General features: G+C 47.0%; 1 protein-coding gene across 2 annotated transcripts in view; it reads left to right on the forward strand.

Moving 5' to 3' along the window:
* The window catches only part of LOC124553803 (transcriptional repressor NF-X1), a 285701-nt gene that overhangs the window by 53080 nt on the left and 212517 nt on the right, over nucleotides 1-20104 (forward strand). For both annotated transcript variants that reach the window (XM_047127780.1, XM_047127781.1), the window contains exons 5-6: nucleotides 5724-5985; nucleotides 18708-18825. In XM_047127780.1, coding sequence (XP_046983736.1) covers nucleotides 5724-5985; nucleotides 18708-18825 — 380 coding nt within the window. The remainder of the gene's footprint in view (nucleotides 1-5723; nucleotides 5986-18707; nucleotides 18826-20104) is intronic.

A 20104-nucleotide genomic window follows, 5' to 3' on the forward strand; every position in this document is an offset into this window, starting at 1 on the left:
AACATCTATTGGTATCTGATACAGCCACACTTCAAAACACCTACTCCCTACAACTGCAGTGTTAAAAGTGGCAATGTTATACCAATTTTTGAACTTTATCTAATAGACAGACCTATGCATTTCTTTCTTCTAAGATGCCAGATCACTTGGTTAATTAGTATGTTTGACCACTTCAGAGCTGGTGTGGCATCGGAGCCTCGAGTGCACTGATACGTCATTTGTACACTTTTTATTTTGCAGACCCCTTCTTACGCACATTATCTTTCCAAATTGGGCATTGCCAAAATGATATGGAACATAAAGTACCTCGGCACGTGTTGCAGAAGTATGGTTTACCACAAAAGATTTTAAACATCACCAAAGATTTGTACGAAGGCTATTAATATGTGCTCCGCAAGGGAAATCACGCAGATCCAGTAGAATAACAACCGAAGTCCAGCAGGGTTGTATTTTGTCACCAATGCTCTTCCTACGTGTCCTCGACTCAGTTATGAGGAGAGTCATAGCCAGCAGTAGACGAGGAATCTAGTGGGGGATCAGTGAACATCTGGAGGATTTGGATTTCGCAGATGACGTAAGTTTACTAGCTCAAAGGCTGACAGATATGGGAGCTAAATTAAACACACTTGAAGCAGAGTGCTGGGCTCCAGATAAATGTAGGTAAAACAAAGGAAATCAGGATGAATTCTGGGAATGTGAAAGTGCTTGTAGGGAAACAGCAAGTAGAGATTGTCAATTCATTCTTTTATAAGGGTAGCGTGGTGATATAAGACGGTGGAGCCAGAGATGATTGAAGAACCACATAAAGGAGACAAATGGTAGCTTTGCACAACTGTGTCCAATACGGAGAAACAGAAACATCACCTGCAAAACTAAGATTTGTATTTTTAATGCAAATGTGAAGCCTGTACTTCCGTATGCCAGTGGAAGTTGGAAACTACTTTCCAAGTTCAGCTGCTCAATGAAGTTCTAACATCACTGTTACAGAGCTTCATAAATAGGTCCCTCCTGCACATAATGAATATCTGCTGGCCAGAAAAAATAATGAGGATCTCTGAAGACAAACGAACTAGCACCTACTGAAGAACAGATACATGCTAGAAAGCGGAGGTCACTGGGGCACACACTGAGAAAGCCAGATGGAGCAGTTGAAAAGAAGACATTGCAATGGAATCACCAAGGTGCGAGGAAGAGAGGCAGACCTAGAGGTACGTGGAAGAGGACAATGGAAGGGGAAGTGAGGAGAGTTGGCAAGAGCTGGGCGTAATTGAGGGAAATGGCCTAAGGCAGAGATGGGTGGCAAGTTCTTCTGGATGCGCTATACCCCCATAGGTGCCAAAGGAATTAAGTAAGTCACATCAAATGACTTGCATTACCAGTAACCAAAAATTGGTTACATTTGCTATATTTATATGCAGAAAATAAAGCTGTTCCAAACTATCTCTGATGAAATAATTCGCCTGGTTACAGTCTGCTATGAATTATTATCTGTTGTATAATTTTGCGTTTTGAGGCATAATTCACCTCTACATTTGCATTTATCACAAAATGCAAATTTTTTGAGTCCCTGTTTCCAATGCACTGTTTGAAAGATGCTGCTCAAATGTTCATTCAGATCTTGATAATATTTCAAAGTGATCCAAAGATTGGCATATTGATTTAAATGTTCAGAAGTATATCTCAAAACAGAGAAAAGTCACATTTTGTGATAACACTATTGATAATATACTACTCACTGTAAAGATGACAAGTGGAGTTGGAGACAAGCAAAACGAAAAGACTTGTACCATTAAGTTTCCTTAAAAACTCTTCATCAGAAAACACACACACACACACACGCACCAGCTATCTCTGGCTGCTCAGGCCAGATTCTGCTTTAAACAGAAGGTAATTTTTCATGCATATAAAGTTTCATGTTGTCACATCTCCTGAACAGTGTGCTATATAATTATATAATTTTGCATATGCACTCACTAGTATGTGCAGATACTCTCTACAAAACTGTGTGGCGAGTAGTCTGTAGTGAAGAAGCAATAAATTAAAATGTCATGCATTGCTCTGAAGTATGGCTGTGTGGACAGTGAAAATGTAATAACTCATAAACTTTTTTCCTTTGTCATTTTGTGGTTAGTCAGCAAGGAGTAGTTTCGTGAAGGTTTGGAATTATATGTAAATTCAGTTGTAAGTCACAGAGTGCTGTCAGTGTCAAATACTTGACAAACGTAGTCCGGTTATTTACACACCATCAGCTACATTGTATCAAGATACACACAGTTTCTAACCATAATATGCATCTTATTGTATCAAACTTTTACCACAGGATATACTCCTTAATGAGTACATAATGGCAGCATTTCAGAATTGTAACTTAAGGCAGTAAAATACTGCAGACCAAACATTTGTTGCCCCCTGGAAGCCATTACATAAGCTGCTAGATTTTTAGTAATGTATATGCTTTTTCCATTTGTTCCTCTACTTACCTGTTCTTTTTTTTTTAATCAGATTAAATGTTTAATTTCCTGATATCTTCATTTCTCTATTATGTAACATGCAGCCAGGTAGCGCGTCCAGAAATCTCACCTCTGCACTTCATCATATTTTAAGTTTCAAATGTTCAGATTTGTGCAACATTGGTACTGCTGTTACTTCAATGTAGTTTGAGGAATTTATCTCTACTGCTGCTTGTAAATGCTGTTGATTGTGTGTCATAGCTACTGGAGGTTCTACAGGGTGATACTTCTAAATGGGGACAAACGACAGGAAAAAGTCCCTGAGAAGATAAGGATACAGACATATATGGTTTAAGATGTGTTCAATGGCAGGTACACCCCAACTTGGAGGTGGAGATAAAAGGTCTATCACAGCGTTGGTTTCAGTCATTGAAAGAGTATGTGAGAACACACCGGGCGAGTGAAATGCTGTCGCTGTACTAGTGTTTTAGCTCCACTCTCGAGAGGGCAGTAATGTTGTTGGTGACCAGAGTGAGTAACAGTGAAACGATACCCTCCTGCCCAGTACCAGTGTGTGAGCATGTTACTATCATGGGAATGTTAGTGCCCTCTTGAATGTGGAACTAAAACACTAGTACAAGAACAACATACCTGTTTGCCTGGTACGTTCCCATGTTTGCTTTCAGTAATTGACATCTACACTATCAAAGATTTTTTAGCTCCATCTTCAAGTGGGCTTACTTTCCCTGGAATGCACTTCCACCCATAAGTCTATGATCTTCTTAGCTTGTTACTCTCTCAGGGATTATATACATGTGGTGTCTGTTATTTTGGACATGTCCGAAAGAACAGGTACCCTTCTTGATCCCGCAGTTGTACATATATATGATGAAATAAATTCTAACATTAGTCGCAATAAGGCATTGAAATTAATTCAGTGATGGGGGCAAGTTTGTGCCGGACTGGGACTTCAACCCGTATTTCCTGTTTTACACGAGCGATTGCATTAATCACTTTGGCTATATGAGCACGCTCTCCGTCCGACCCGAACTCTTGCGTGGGCAATGAGTACAGTAGACAGGATGCTACATAGGTAGGGTGCTCAGAGTTGTGAATCTGAGTGAGACGGAAAGCGTGCTCAGAGAGCCAAAGCAGCTATGGTGAACACTTGCACAAAGTTGGAAATCTGGGTTCAAGTCACAGTCCAGAATAAATTTTCTCTTGTTGCCATTGAATTACTTTGAATGCCCAGTTGCAGCTGATGCCAGAATTCATTTCATTTCGCCTCATCTCTCAGTAATAGCCCCCATTTAACAAAATCGCCTGTATAGCTTTGTCTTCACATTATCATTTTAAGTTTAAGCAACATCACAACCAATATAGAGGAATTCGTGAACTTGTTCTAATGCTTCATTATTAATGACTGTTTTGGTTCTAACTGGGTCATATTCTGTAAGTGCCACAACTTCTGTTTTAGACATGAAGATATTTAAATTAACCTGTGCTGCACGATTTTCGTTGCAGTGGACAGTTTTTAATGGTCCCTTCTCTGGCGTCTTCAGTCAGTTGTGAGGTTGCAAACACGTGCAGGGCACAACACCAGTAGGGAGTGGACTTTCTACGAGGGCTTTCCACAAAGTACATTACATTTTGGAATTAAAAATAAATAAAGTATTGGAATTTTTTTTTTATTATATACTGATGAAAGCCACACGTAAATACTACTTTTCTACATAGTTGCCATTTAAATTAAGGCACTTATTGTAGCGATGGGTGATCTTGGAAATTCCTTCGTCATAAAATTCGGCCGCCTGCGCCTTCAACCACGTGGTTACCTCTTCTTGAAGCTGTGCGTCGTCATCAAAATGCTGCATAGCCAACTACTTCTTCATTGCTGGGAATAAGTGGAAGTCGCTCGGTGCCAGGTCAGGACTGTACGGCAGATGAGGAAACAACTCCCACTTAAAAGATTCGAGAACTTCACGAGTGGCATTTGCCGTGTGGGCCCGGGCGTTGTCGTGAATCAGCAAGATCTTTGAGCCCAACTTTCCCCAGCGCTTGTTTTGTATTGCTCTTCTGAGGTTGTGCAGAGTTTGGCAATACCTTTGACAGTTTATTGTAGTGCCTCTTTCCAGGAAAGCCACAAAAATCACACCTATTCTGTCCCAAAAGACAGTCGCCATCACCTTCCTTGCTGACATTGTCTGCATGCATTTCTTGGGTTTTGGGGGGGAATTTGTCTGCCCCCACTGCATTGACTGCAATTTTGTCTCGCAGTTCACATGCTTAACCCATGTTTCATCACCAGTAACGATGCAATCGAGTAATGAGTCGCCATCTTTCTCGTAAGCGTCCAAAAACGTTAACGTTGCAGCCATTCGCTGATTTTTGTGAATCTCTGTCAAGATTTTTGGTATCCATCTTGCACAAAACTTGTGGTAACCGAGATTTTCGGTAATGGTTTCGTGCAACAAACTTTGTGAAATTTGTGGAAAACTCATAGAGAGTTCCGTTATTGTGAAATTACGGTTTTCACGGACTGCGGCATCGACTTTTTCGACAAGTTCAGCAGTCACTATGCTGGGTCTTCCACTTCGCTCTTCGTCGTGAACGTTGGTTCGGCCATTTTTAAATTTTATGACCCATTGACGCACTCCACCTTCAGTGATTATGTTATCCCCATACACTTCACAAAGGTGCCGGTAGATTTCTATCGGTGTACAGTTTTTTGCAGTCAGAAACCTTATTACAGCACACACTTCACACTTTGCGGCATTTTCAGTTAACGCTGACATTTCAAACTGTCACAGTAACTCAACGGAGTACAGCACGAACCTCTCACTAGCATGGCAGGATGCCGACTGAGCGGCGGAATGCCATGACACCGAGATGGCCGCGCTAGCCCCGCCCCTAACGGACACAAACGAAAATGTAATGTACTTTATGGATAGCCCTCGTATATTTGCAAATTCAGGAGTGATTGAAAACACAAAAAAATGACCATTAAGACAAGTCCACTGAAGTGGACGTTACATGCCACAGGGTTAATTTTAAAAGCTGGTAAAGCCCAGTCTGTAAATCGTCTTCAGTTTCAGCTAAAATATTGAATAATAAATATTAAAAATACAAAAATTACTTGTCATTCAGGTGCAAAAGAGCACAGTATTACTGCCTCAGATTTGTGATACTACAGTCATACCATTCCTTACCCCCTTCTCCCAGACCACCTTCCTTTCCTGTGTTCAAAGTGTCACTCGAGATCTGGTCGAATAGGGACAGAGGCAGAACAGCACCGGACGGTGGGGGGTCCGGCCCAGTCGAGCGAGAAGCCGAAAACGGTGAGACGGAAGTGCGAAGAGATGCGCCGGACGGCAGGCGGAAGACGGCGCCCGCTCAGCACGGGAGGTCTGACTCGAAGATGTGGAGGGGCGTTACTGGCGGGAGCAGCAGGGGCCACGCGGAACAGCCGGCTGCAGCCAGCGGGGAGGAGGCGGAGGCGGCTGTGGCAGTAGACGCGGCAGCAGCTCAGGGCCCGGTAAGGCAGATCTTCGGACTACTGTCTTCATTTACTTTTGTTTCCACTATGAATCTTTCATTCTGCAGGGAAGTGTGCACCAGTTTGAAGCTTCCTGACCGATTTAAACTGTGTTGCTGGGACGGAACTTGAACTGTGATCCTCGCTTGTCATGGGCAGCGCTCCTGCTGACTGAGTTATCAAGCTGTAACTCCCACCCCACCCCTCTCTCCCTCGCCTCCCCCCTCTCTCTCTTTATTGGCCCCCCTCCATCCCCCGCCTACTCCCTCTCTCTCTTTATTGGCCCCCCTCCATCCCCCGCCTACTCCCCCTCCATGTCTTTGGCAACCTCTTTATACCCCAGAATGAGATTTTCACTCTGCAGCAGTGTGTGCGCTGATATGAAACTTCCTGGCAGATTAAAACTGTATGCCGGACCGAGACTCGAACTCTGCACCTTTGCCTAATGCGGGCAATTGCTCTACCATCTGAGCTACCCAAGCACGACTCACGCCCCGTCCTCAAAGCTTTACTTCCGCCAGTACCTTGTCTCCTACTTTCCAAACTTCATAGAAGCTCTCCTGCAAACCTTACAGAACTAGCACTCCTTGAGGAACGGATATATCCTACTTTCCAAACTTCACAGAAACTCTCCTGCAAGGTTTGCAGGACAGCTTCTGTGAACTGTGGAAAGTAGGAGAACAAGGTACTGGCAGAAGTAAAGCTGTGAGGACGGGGCGTGAGTTATACTTGGGTAGCTCAGATGGTAGAGCAGTTGACCGTGAAAGGCAAAGGTCCCGAGTTAGAGTCTCGGTCCGCACACAGTTTTAATCTTCCAGTAAGTTTCGCTTTATACCCGCTAGGATTACTCAAGTGGGGTAGGATTGAGGCACACAAGTCACTTAAGTGGTATCTGGTTGAGAGACCTGCACTAAGCCATCATAGCATGGGGAATCTTTTCTCTCTAAATTTGGACCTCTTGTGGAAAAGACATAATAATTACTTATGATTTTAACTTCTGCCTTTTCTAATTTTCCATTGAGCACAGTGCTGTTGTTTCCAAACTTCAGACTGCTTTGGTCCATTGTTCTCTCTCTCTCTCTCTCTCTCTCCCTCTATCTCTCTCTCTCTCCCTCTATCTCTCTCTCTCTCCCTCTATCTCTCTCTCTCTCTCTCTCTCTCTCTCCCTCTATCTCTCTCTATCTATCTCTCTCTCTCTCTCTCTCTCTCTCTCTCTCTCTCTCTCTTTTTTTCAAGGAGATGAAAGTCTAAGGCATTCTTTTGCAACATTATCTCTGTTTAGAATTTCATATTATTTAATCCTCATCTCTTTCAGATCACTTCTGATTTCTTGGAGCCACTTGCCATGAGGACATTCTTTTGCAATTTACATGTTCAAAAATTCTCTTTTGTATCCTGTTTTCATTCATCTAAACCAAATGCCTGTGAAACATCAGTCTGTTTTCTCATTGTTACATTTAGTTGCTCAGTTTTCTTGTATAAATTTTCATTATTGCTTGTAAGTGTTCCTTCTCATCTTACACTTACACCTCTGTTCGTGACTCTGTATACAGTGTGTTTGCCCATTAAAGGTAGAAACGAAAGAGGTGAGTAGAGAGTATTGAAACAAACTATTGTAATAAACGTAGGTGCAGAAACCAACAGCTTCCTCAGTAAGACAAATGTGCAAGTGTCCGTAATGCCAGTGTTAAAACACATAATGTCTAGGTGTGTGTTGATTTCAAAACAACACAAGCAAAGCATAAGTAAAGAAGTGATAAACTGCCCTCGTTTTATTTTATCATCATACCAGATACCCCCCCCCTTCCCCCAGGGGGTCCACAACTCTTTCGTGGATATGTACGTGGCGAGCACGGGAGCCCTTTCCGGGCTGCATACCTTTCTTTTCCACATACTTCCGCATCCTTCTCCCCCCACTGACCTCTGCCTCTTCCCTTCCCCTTGTCCCCCTTGTGGGAGTATGTTTCGTGCCTACATCCGGAGACGGACACTTGTAACTGTAAGACATAGTCTCTCTTCTTTGCTTTCTATGCTGGAATGTCTGTCCTTCCTTTGTCCTTCTCTTTTCCTTACCTCTTCTCTTTACCCTCTTCTCCACTGCAGCATCTGAGACATCTCTTCTTTCCTTTCCTTTTCTTTGTTCCTCCCTTTCTCTTTCTTTCCTCCCTGTCTGTGTCAAGGCCGACCCACGCGTAGCCGGTGAAGGGGTAACGCGTAATTTCCCGCCCCGGGTAGACAGGTAGGACACGTACACACCCCCTGGTAACTGCCAGGCCCAGGGGGGGGGGGGGGGGGGGGGGGGTGATTACCCGAGCTCGTACCTTCCGAACATGCCCAATTGTTCCCTCCGTCCATTTCTCGTGAGATGTGACCTGACCTAAGGCGGGAGTGCCCTCAGAGAGGGCCCCCACAAGGAAGGAGTGCACCATCGGACACGCCGATAATCATGGGGGATACTTTCGCAATGGTTTCCTCTACGTCTACAATTTCTGCTCACAAGTGAAAGTTAGATGAGTCTCAGCCACGGACAATTCTTCCATCAGTGCCACAGTTCCTTGTTGTTTCACGGTCGGGCAAAGGTCCAAGACTTCTCCACAGTCAGCCCTTTCATTATTCAGAAAGGTGTCGACGCAATTGCAGGTCGTGTAAAGTCTTGTTCCCGATTACGAAATCGCACCTTGTTAGAAACAGTCAGTGCCCTCCAGGCACAAAAATTTGTTGCGAACGCCACTGCTAAACACCTTCCCTGTTCGGGTGGAAGCACACCACACTTTAAATTCATCACACGGGTTGGTTTATACGTGCTCACTTGACGGATTGTCCGACGAGGAAATTCAAAACTACCTGTCCGACCAAGGCGTAACGGCTGTACATCGAGTCATGAAAAGTGTTGACAAGAACATGGTACCAACCCATACTATCTTGTTGACATTTGACATAGTTCATCTTCCATCGAACATTAAAGCGGGCTGTGAGATAATTTCAGTTCGCCCTTACATCCCCAACCCTGCGCGTTGCTATCGGTGTCAGCGCTTTAATCGTACCAGCCGCTCGTTCCAATCTGGCCAAATGCATTGTGTGTGGCAAGGATGCCCATGAGGGTGCTTGTCCACCTCCATCCCCTCATTGCATCAACTGTATGGGTGACCACTCTGCTTCGTCTAGAGATAGCCCCATTTTTAAAGATGAACGGCTTATTAAGGAAATCAGTGTGAAGGAAAAGGTGTCTACATTTGCTGCACGTAAGTTATTCGCCAGTCGAAAGCCCACTGTGCCTCTAGCAGGTAAATATAGCACTGTCCTTGCATCTCCTCAGCCTACTAAGGAGGCAGCCACGCAGACTTGTGATCTCACCTTTAGTGCCACGGTCGTCAGATCGACCAGTGCAGAGATCACCTGTTCAACCTCCCCACTATCACCAGCTCACCCTTCATTGGTTCCTGCTAAGTCACGAGCCCCAAAATCAGACACCCGGACTTCCAAAAAAGAGTCTACTTACGAAGATTTTTTATGTACCCCGACTTCACTCCCATCAATTCCTCCCTCATCTCAACATCCTGTTTCCAAGAAGGCTCATAAGAAACCAAGTTCCTCTCCTTCTCCGCCACAGCGTGTCTCATCTACAGCGCCACCTGGCGGTAACCGCCCTCACCCGTCTTCCGTGTCACCAAGGCGCACTGCTGGCGGTCGATCAATCGGCCGATCACTGGTGGCAGGAGCTGCCCCTAAACAACCTATGGATCAGGATCCTCTGCCTTTGTCTGACTGCCGTTCCACGCTGTCAGCCACCGGCTCTCAGCATTTGTTGAGTTGAGAGCAACCGTGGTAAGATTCTCCCCTGTTCGGTCCATCCTATGTCCATTATCCATTGGAATATCTGCAGCATTAGAGCCAATCGGGATGAATTGTCGATCCTCTTAAGATCCTACTCGCCGGTCATCTTCTGTCTTCAGGAAACAAAGCTGCGTCCCCATGACCGCTTTGTTCTCCCTCATTTTCAGTCGTTCCGATATGATCTCCCCTCTTCTGAAGGCACTCCAGCCCATGGAGGACTCATGATTCTTCTCCATGATACTCTCCATTATCACCCAATCCACTTAAACACTTCCTTCCAAGGTGTCGCCATCCGTCTTTCCCTTTCTGGATACACCTTCTTTCTTTGTACCGTATACATTCCGATGTCCACACTGATGGCAAGAGCTGATCTCCTTGGTCAGCTCTCACTCCCTATTTGCTAGTTGGGGACTTCAATGCCCACCCCCCCGCTTTGGGGATCTCCACGTCCTTGTCCGCAAGGCCCTCTGTTGATTGACCTCTTCCACCAAGTGGATCATGTGTGCCTCAACACTGGGTAACCAACATTTTCGTCTGCCTCCACGACAAATTTCTGTAATTTGGACCTTTCGGTCGGTACTGTTCTGCTAGCTCGGCGCTTCGAATGGTTCGCTTTGGCCGATAGAAACTCGAGTGACCAGTTTCCATGTGTCCTTCGATTGCAGCCACAACTGCCCTCTATGCACCCAAGGTGCTGGAAGTTTGCACAAGCTGATTGGACACCTTTTTCGTCTCTAGCGACATTCGATGACCGTCACTTTCCTAGCGTCAACGATCATGTCACTCGTGTCACAGAAGTTATTCTTACAGCCGCAGAATGTTCAATACCTCGCACCTCCGATTTGCCCCAGCGCCCCCCAGTTCCTTGGTGAAACGAGGCGTGCCGTGAGGCAATACGCGAGCAGAGACATGCTCTTCGCATTTTCTGCCACCATCCTACTTTGGCCAACTGTATCCGCTATAAGCAGTTATGTGTTGTGTCATCTGCGATAGCAAGAAGGCAAGCTGGGACTTCTTTACTAGTTCTTTTAAAACCTTCACTGCCTCCTTAGAAGTTTGGAGTCGAATTCGACGGTTATGTGGTGCGCCTAGTTTCTCCACGATCTCTGGGCTCACTGTCGCGCATTTTACCTTAGTGGACCCAGTCGCAATTTCTATCTCATTGGGTCAACACTTTGCTGCGATTTTAAGCTCTTAAAATTATCCACCAGCCTTTCTCCCAAAGAAACGTGCAGCGGAAGTGCGACCACTTGCTTTCTCCTCTCAAAATAGCAAAAGCTATTATACTGTTTTCTCCATGTGGGAACTCCAACACGCGCACTCTTCTTCTCACTCTTCCGCCCCAGGACCAGATGGTGTCCATGTCCAAATGTTGCTGCATTTATCAACCCATAGTCTGCGTTACCTCCTTCGCCTTTATAATCGAATTTGGACCGACAGTACTTTTCCCAGAAGATGGCAGGAAGCTATCGTCATTCCTGTTCCGAAACCTGGAAAGGACAAACATTTCCCCTCTAGCTATCGCCCCATTTCTCACACAAGTAGTGTATGTAAGGTTTTGGAGCATATGGTGAATTGCTGTTTAGCCTGAGGCCTCGAGTCCCGAGGCCTTTTTAACACTTGCGCAATGCGGTTTCTGAAAGCATTGTTCTGCAGTTGGCCATCTTGTTGCTCTCTCCACTTATATCATGAACAGTTTTCTCAGGAAACACCAAACAGTAGCAATATTTTTTGATCTGGAGAGAGCATCCAATACCTGTTCGAGGACAGGCATCCTCTGCACACTCTTCTCTTAGGGCTCTTGAGGTCGCCTACCCCTTTTTATTCATGAATTTATGACAGCACACACATTTAAAGTGCAGGTGGACACTACTTTCTCTCGTACTTTCTCCCAAGAAAACGGGGTCCCCCAGGGCTCCGTGCTGAGTGTTGTACTGTTTGCCATCGCAAAAAATCCAATTATAGATTGTCTCCTTCCCAATGTCTCATGCTCCCTCTTTGTGGACGATTTTTCGATCTTCTACAACTCTCCACGGACCAGCCTCCTTGAACGGCATCTTCAAGGATGTCTCGATCGCCTCGTCTCTTGGAGCATCGAAACCGGCTTCCGCTTTTCTCGTAGTAAGACCGTTTGTGTCAGTTTTTTGCGTTGTATGGAGTTTCCTCTGCCTTCCCTACATCTAGGCCCTGTCGACCTTCCGTTCGCGGACGTCGCTTAATTCTTGGGACTTACGTTTGACAGAAAACTGCTGGTCCTCCCACGTATCGTATCTTTTGGCTCGCTGTCTGCGATCCGTCAACACCCTCTGTGTTCTGAATGGTACCTCCTGGGGAGCAGACCAAGTGGTCCTTCTCCGCCTCTGTCGTGCCTTAGTGCACTCGGCATTGGACTATGGAAACATAGTTTACTCCTCTGCTTGGCCGTCTGTTCTTTGGCGTCTCGACTCAGTCCACCATCGTGGATTGCTTTTAGTGTCTGGAGCTTTTTACACCAGCCCTGTGGAAAGCCTTTATGCTGAGACTGCTGAACCTCCGCTGTCCAAACGGCAAGCTGTCCTCCTGGGTCGTTATGCTAGCCAACTGTCCTCCACACTTGCTAATCCGGCCCATGACCTTTTTTGCGCCGCCTCCTTGGATTTAGTGTATGCAGGCCGCCCTTCCTCTCTACTACCCTTGGGAGTCGGCTTCTGTCAACTGCCACATTCTCTTTCTTTCCACTTTCCTAAAACTTTATTGACAACCGGGGGTACAGCACCGCCTTGGCTCCGCCCCCAGATCTGCCTGCTCTGTGACCTTTGTCAGCTTCCCAAGGATGGTACCCCTTCTCTCGTTTATCGTCGGGCATTTGCTGCTCTATGCGCACAAATGAAGGGTGCCACATTTATTTACACTGACAGCTCAAAAACATCATTTGGTGTTGGGAGTGCCTATATTGTTGGCAATACCCCTAATAGATTTTGGCTTCCCGACCAGTGTTCGGTTTTTACTGCGGAGCTTTATGCTGTTCTCCAGGCTGTCCAATACATCCATTGCCATCAGCGGATACAGTATATTATATGCTTAGATTCGCTCAGCTCTCTCCTCAGTCTCGAAGCTCTTTACCCTGTCCACACTCTGGTCGACCAGATTCAGGACTGCCTCCACTTGGGGGGCGTCTCTGTGGCATTCCTCTGGATCCCAGGACACGTTGGTATCCGTGGAAGTGAGGCGGCCGATATAGCGGCCAAGGCTGCAATCTCTCTTCTTCAGCCTGCTGTTTGCATGTTTCCCTTCGCCAGTCTACAGAGTGTTTTATGTCGTCGTGTTGCTCCTTTATGGCACGCACATTGGTCTACACCTCCAATAATAAATTGTGGGACTTGATAGCTCTTCCCTGTGCTTGGACCTCTTCCTCCCGAACTCGTCATTGGGAGGAGGTAATTTTAACTAGACTCCAGATAGGGCACTGTCTTTTTAGCCATAGACATCTTTTAAAGTGGCAATCCTCCCCCGCTTTGTCCCCACTGCTCTCAACTGTGGACGGTGAGACACCTTTTACTTCAGTGCCCCTATTTTACTCCGCTACGCGTCCGTTTACAGCTGTCACCTGATAAATCTTCCATTTTAGCAGGTGACACGCACTCGGCTGATCACGTCCTCGAGTTTATCAGTGTCCGTGAGGTGATGTCGGTCGTTTAAAGTTCTTTTTGGGGACACCCCCCTCCCCTTCTATAGTGGTTTTCTAAGCTTTCCTTCTGTTTTTTAGTTTCCCCACTTTTTGAGTTTAGCTCCCATTGCTGCTGATTTACCCTTCCGTAAGCCATAGAATGGGTGCTAATGGCCGTAGCAGTTTTGTGCCCTAAAGCCATAACAAATAAAAATTTAAAAAAAATCATACCAGATGCCTAACTACAGGTAAACAGTGTTTTGACAACTGTATGAGTTGTGGCTTACCAATACTTTGGCCTCATAGATCCGCTGATGTTAACCTGTTGGTGGTGGTTTTCTTGTGTAACGGGGAGGGGGAATATGTAAAAGCTTTGGTGTATTCCAGCCCTGGTGATGGTATTGACCAATTCCAGCGTGAATGGTTGTCAGAGCATTCAGAACACACCTGGGATATTTGAATGTGTGCAAGCATCATTGAGAAGACATGCTGAAGCCTGTCTTCACATGATCGGTGGCATCGAGAACACTTGTTGTAATGTGTTAGTCATTAAGTGCATATCTGCAGTTTGGATCCTCAGGGACTCTGGTAAAAGATGCTCATGTACTCTGAAGGAGAGCTCCCCAGTGGTGTGATGTACTTTTTGAAACTATCTATATGGTCATGTAGGTTAAGATCCCATGTACCACACATTGCAGCCATTCACCCTGGTGCACCCTCGCTCACCAGTAATTGATTTAAAAAAATTCTGAAATTTGTGTGGCACTCAGTAGTGTTAAATAAGTTGAATTAAATAGCTTCATTTGCTCTCATTTTCCTTTGTATCCTTATGTCTCCACTTGAAATCTTTGTACATGTGTTTTAATTAATTTTGGTTAAATTTATTTTGTTTTATGACCCTGTTTTTCATCTACATTATTGTAATATCTAATTCTCATTATGTTTGAATTTCGTTTTATTTGTAAACCTGTCTTTCGATAAAATTTTCATCTGCATTTTTTTGTCCATAGTACAATAGATATTTAGGTTGTGTTTTAAATGTTTCTATGGTATTTACCATAAACAATCCACATCCGGTAACAAAACTACATTTTTCACTCCATTGCACAAATGTAAATAGATTATTTCATCTTTTGTTTTTTTAAATGACATATCGAAATTTTCATATAATTGAATATTATAATACTTAAATATAATGAAATTCATATTCACAAATGAAAGGGTTCATTTGGTGTTTAAAATTGTCATAAAGGAATAGAAACAAAAAAATACATTTCAACCAGTTAATTGAATAAAAATATCGATCAAAATTATTTTGATGAAGATTTTTAAAAAAATAAAAATTTAATACAGCTGATGAGATTCAAACTCGCAACCTCCTGAATGTGAAGCTATTTCCTATCAATTACACCATGCAACCAGACTATATAATGCAACTTATTTAACACTATTGAGTGTCACACAAAATTCAAATATTTTTAAAAATTTTTTTACCAATTATCTGCAAAGGGGAAGCCACCAGGGCAAATCGCTGCAGTGTGCTGTATGTGGGATCTTGTCTCCATCATCGTATAGATTGTTTCAAAATGCGGATCACACCATTAGGAACCTTGTCAGGTGTGATATGTCATATCAGGGAAACTATTGCTTTCCAAATCTATATTAGGATTATTCGCTTGTTTCAGTGTCTTCTATTGCCCCTCTCGCTTGTATTTATAATAGTCAAACATCCTGTATTTTTGATGAAATACAGTTTTGTCTGAAACACTGTTAATTAATGAAGGATGCAACTTCCATTGTCACATAAATAAAAAATACATCATGACCAGTACTGTGTGCCATGATTGCACTCAAATGGTTAATGGGGAATAAGGCTACATTTCGAACATTGCCAGCCTGTGGCTCACACAGAGGTGATGCATTTGCTGTGCTTCCTGGAAGACCCTGCTGGCATCAGTGGTAAACTTAATGTTACAGGATATGTTACACTCATGTCCTGTACAGTATTCATGATAAATGAGAGTACTATATTCTTAGATGCTGTTTGTCTATTTTTCTTTGTATTTTACTAGTGAACCTAGCAACGCTTCGCAATTGGTAAATAATATACAAATTGGATGTACATTCTAAACTCCTGACCCTCTCTTTGTCCGTCTCCTCCTCTTCCTCCTCCCTCTCTGTGTGCATCACCTGCTCCTCTCTCCGTTCCCCTCGACCCCCACCCTCCCGTTCCCCTCGACACCCCCCCACCCGCATCCCTCGACCCCCCCCCCCCCCCACCCATTTCCCACGACTCCCGCCCTCCCGTCACGTATCCCTCGACTCCCGCCCTCCCGTCACGTATCCCTCGACTCGACTCCCGCCCTCCCGTCACGTATACCTCGACTCGACTCCCGCCCTCCCGTCACGTATCCCTCGACTCAACTCCCGCCCTCCCGTCACGTATCCCTCGACTCGACTCCCGCCCTCCCGTCACGTATCCCTCGACTCGACTCCCGCCCTCCCGTCACGTATCCCTCGACTCGACTCCCGCCCTCCCGTCACGTATCCCTCGACTCGACTCCCGCCCTCCCGTCACGTATCCCTCGACTCCCGCCCTCCCGTCACGTATCCCTCGACTCCCGCCCTCCCGTCACGTATCCCTCGACTCCCGCCCTCCCGTCACGTATCCCTCGACTCCCGCCCTCCCGTCACGTATCCCTCGACTCCCGCCCTCCCGTCACGTATCCCTCGACTCCCGCCTTCCCATCACGTATCCCGCCCTCCCGTCACGTATCGCTGAACACCCCCCCACCCCCCCCCGTGACGTATCGCTCGACACCCCCCCCCCTCGTCACGTATCCCTCGACTCCCCCCACCCCCCTGACGTACCCCTCGACTCCCCCCCCCCCCCCACCCCGCCGTCACGTTTCCCTCAACTGCCCACCGCCCCCTCGTTTCCCTCGACTGCTCCCCCCCCCCCACTTCTTCGACTGCTCCCCCCCCCCACTTCTTCGACTGCTCCCCCCCCCACTTCTTCGACTGTCCCCCCCCCCCACTTCTTCGACTGTCCCCCCCACTTCTTCGACTGTCCCCCCCCCACTTCTTCGACTGTCTCCCCCCCCCCACTTCTTCGACTGTCCCCCCACCCCACTTCTTCGACTGTCCCCCCCCCCCCACTTCTTCGACTGTCCCCCCCCCCCACTTCTTCGACTGTCACCCCCCCCCACTTCTCCGACTGTCCCCCCCCCCCACTTCTCCGACTGTCCCCCCCCCCACTTCTCCGACTGTCCCCCCCCCACTTCTCCGACTGTCCCCCCCCCCCACTTCTTCGACTGTCCCCCCCCACTTCTTCGACTGTCCCCCCCCCCATTCTTCGACTGTCCCCCACCCCCCACTTCTTCGACTGTCTCCCCCCCCCCCACTTCTTCGACTGTCTCCCCCCCCCCACTTCTTCGACTGTGTCCCCACCCCCCACTTCTTCGACTGTGTCCACCCCCACTTCTTCGACTGTGTCCACCCCCACTTCTTCGACTGTGTCCACCCCCACTTCTTCGACTGTGTCCACCCCCACTTCTTCGACTGTGTCCCCCCACCCCCCCGTTTCTTCGACTGTGTCCCCCCACCCCCCCGTTTCTTCGACTGTGTCCCCACCCCCCCACGTTTCTTCGACTGTCCCCACCCCACCCCCCGTTTCTTCAACTGCCCCCCCCGTTTCTTCGTCTGCCCCCCCCCCGTTTCTTCGTCTGCCCCCCCCCGTTTCTTCGTCTGCCCCCCCCCCGTTTCTTCGTCTGTCCCCCCCCCCGTTTCTTCGTCTGTCCCCCCCCGTTTCTTCGTCTGCCACCCCCCCCCCGTTTCTTCGTCTGTCCCCCCCCCCGTTTCTTCGTCTGCCCCCCCCCGTTTCTTCGTCTGTCCCCCCCCCGTTTCTTCGTCTGTCCCCCCCCCCGTTTCTTCGTCTGTCCCCCCCCCGTTTCTTCCACTGTCTCCCCCCCCCGTTTCTTCCACTGTCTCCCCCCCCCCGTTTCTTCGACTGTCCCCCCCCCCCCCGTTTCTTCGACTGTCCCCACCCCGTTTCTTCGACTGTCCCCACCCCGTTTCTTCGACTGTCCCCACCCCGTTTCTTCGACTGTCCTCACACCGTTTCTTCGACTGCCGACTGTCCCCCCCCCCCTTCTTCGACTGCCGACTGTCCCCCCCCCTTCTCCGACTGCCGACTGTCCCCCCCCCTTCTTCGACTGCCGACTGTCCCCCCCCCCTTCTTCGACTGCCGACTGTCCCTCCCCTTCTTCGACTGCCGACTGTCCCCCCCCCTTCTTCGACTGCCGACTGTCCCCCCCCCTTCTTCGACTGCCGACTGTCCCCCCCCCTTCTTCGACTGCCGACTGTCCCCCCCCCCCTTCTTCGACTGCCGACTGTCCCCCCCCCTTCTTCGACTGCCGACTGTCCCCCCCCCCCTTTTTCGACTGCCGACTGTCCCCCCCCCCTTTTTCGACTGCCGACTGTCCCCCCCCCCCTTTTTCGACTGCCGACTGTCCCCCCCGCCCTTCTTCGACTGCCGACTGTCCCCCCCCTTCTTCGACTGCCGACTGTCCCCCCCCTTCTTCGACTGCCGACTGTCCCCCCCCCTTCTTCGACTGCCCCCCCCCCTTCTTCGACTGTCCCCCCCCTTCTTCGACTGTCCCCCCCCTTCTTCGACTGTCCCCCCCCCTTCTTCGACTGTCCCCCCCCTTCTTCGACTGTCCCCCCCCTTCTTCGACTGTCCCCCCCCTTCTTCGACTGTCCCCCCCCCTTCTTCGACTGTCCCCCCCCCTTCTTCGACTGTCATGCATGGGTCATTGACTAGGTGATGCTGCTGTCGCCTGGATGGGTTTATATCAATAGTAGGTCATTGGTGGTCATAATTTCTGACTGACCAGTGTAATACGGCAGTGATGTTTCTTCTACATTTGGTTGGGTATATATGACATAAATGTATTTTTGATCCATTGATGTACACTGTTTTTCTCCTGTGAAGATGATTGTACCGGCAATACTCGATATCGGTAGGGAATGTGTGTACAACTGTTCTGCTGATGGCGGAAATACGTTTTGTTCAAAAATATTTGACTCCTACCGACATTTGGGGAAATGACAACAGGAAACAGCTTACCAAATACATTTGTGTGTAGTTTCTGCCTTCTTTTTTAAAAAATAAATAACTGCATGTGCTTCTATGGAGCCATTGACAAAGGTTTACATTGTGTCATAAGATGTTGTTATGCAGGTGCCAGCTGATAGACAACCTGAAGAAGACAGCCGGAGTAGGAGGGGGCAGCCAGCCGACAGCGGTGGAAACCGCAGCATGGGCAGCCCACGGAACCGCGCCCACCAGCCCTACCGAGGTGAGCCTCTGGGATACGACTGATCATTGAGGGACTTCAGTGTAAGAGCAAATGTTTCAACAAATCTCTCTTCGACAGACTCCAACCTGAGTACCTTTCTACGGCCTGTGAAATTATTACTATCAATAACTCAACGTTTGGCACAGCCCTTGTAGCAAACTTTGCTTCACATTCAGTTACAGACCTTAAGACGTAAGTTTACTCCAGACCACAAAAAGGAGACCCAAGTCTTCATACAACTCGAGGTTACTAATGCTTTCACTGCTCTGCTCTGCTCTGCTCTGCTCTGCGCGCGCGCCTGTGTGTGTGTGTGTGTGTGTGTGTGTGTGTGTGTGTGTGTGTGTGTGTGTGTGTGTGTGTGTGTGTGTGTGTGTGGAGGGGGGGGGGGGGGAGGGGAGATACACGTCCTGCTGTGCTATTTCCCAGGTGCCGTGGATGTGTATACGTGCACCGCTTGTGTTTTCCTACAGTGATATGGACATCTGTATGTGTTCTGAGCTGCCGACTTCTCACTGCTGTGGACATGTTACTTCCGTACTTTCGAGAATAAAAAAGTTTCCAAGTTTTATCATACACCATAATTATGTGCCTCATTTCATGCTATCAATTGCAAAAAAACCTTGATTAGTTATATAGAATCATTTATAAGATATGACGACTCAATTGACAACGTGCAGCAACGTAGACACACATGCTTTCATGAGCGTCTGTCAAAGAGAAAACCCATTAATTCAAGAATCAAATGGGCATATACCATATACCAACATCAATGCCCAAGGTAAGGTATGTAAACTAATGCGTACTTCCACTCTATTTGCCAATTAAGCTATAAATAGGACTTTGACATGATGTTATAAACAGCACACAGTGCATACATACCTAAACTGTGAACTATGAACAAATGATGTATAATATTTTACAACAATTATTCATTCACAATTCTAAATATTATGTACCAAAAGTTTTGCTAAATGTTAATATGTAACAACAGTTTTACATAGAAGATACGAAATAACCCACTGAAGATAGCACAAAAAGTGTTGAAACATGTCTTGGTGAAACAAAACAGAAAAAGGTGTCTTGCAAAGGCTGAATTCCTTGTCCTATTTTCATAGCAAGCACAGAAGAACTGCAAGATAATGTAGGGGTACATTGTGTGCAAAGCAGCACTGCACGGTACTGTTGAGTATTACAGCTGACGAACAAAAATTTCCACTGAATGTGGTTTTTAATTGTAAAACTGTCCCCGAGGCAGAAAGCTTCCCAGCTGGTTTTATTA

The sequence above is a fragment of the Schistocerca americana genome, chromosome 11 (genome assembly GCF_021461395.2).
Source record: "Schistocerca americana isolate TAMUIC-IGC-003095 chromosome 11, iqSchAmer2.1, whole genome shotgun sequence".
Lineage (NCBI taxonomy): Eukaryota > Metazoa > Arthropoda > Insecta > Orthoptera > Acrididae > Schistocerca > Schistocerca americana.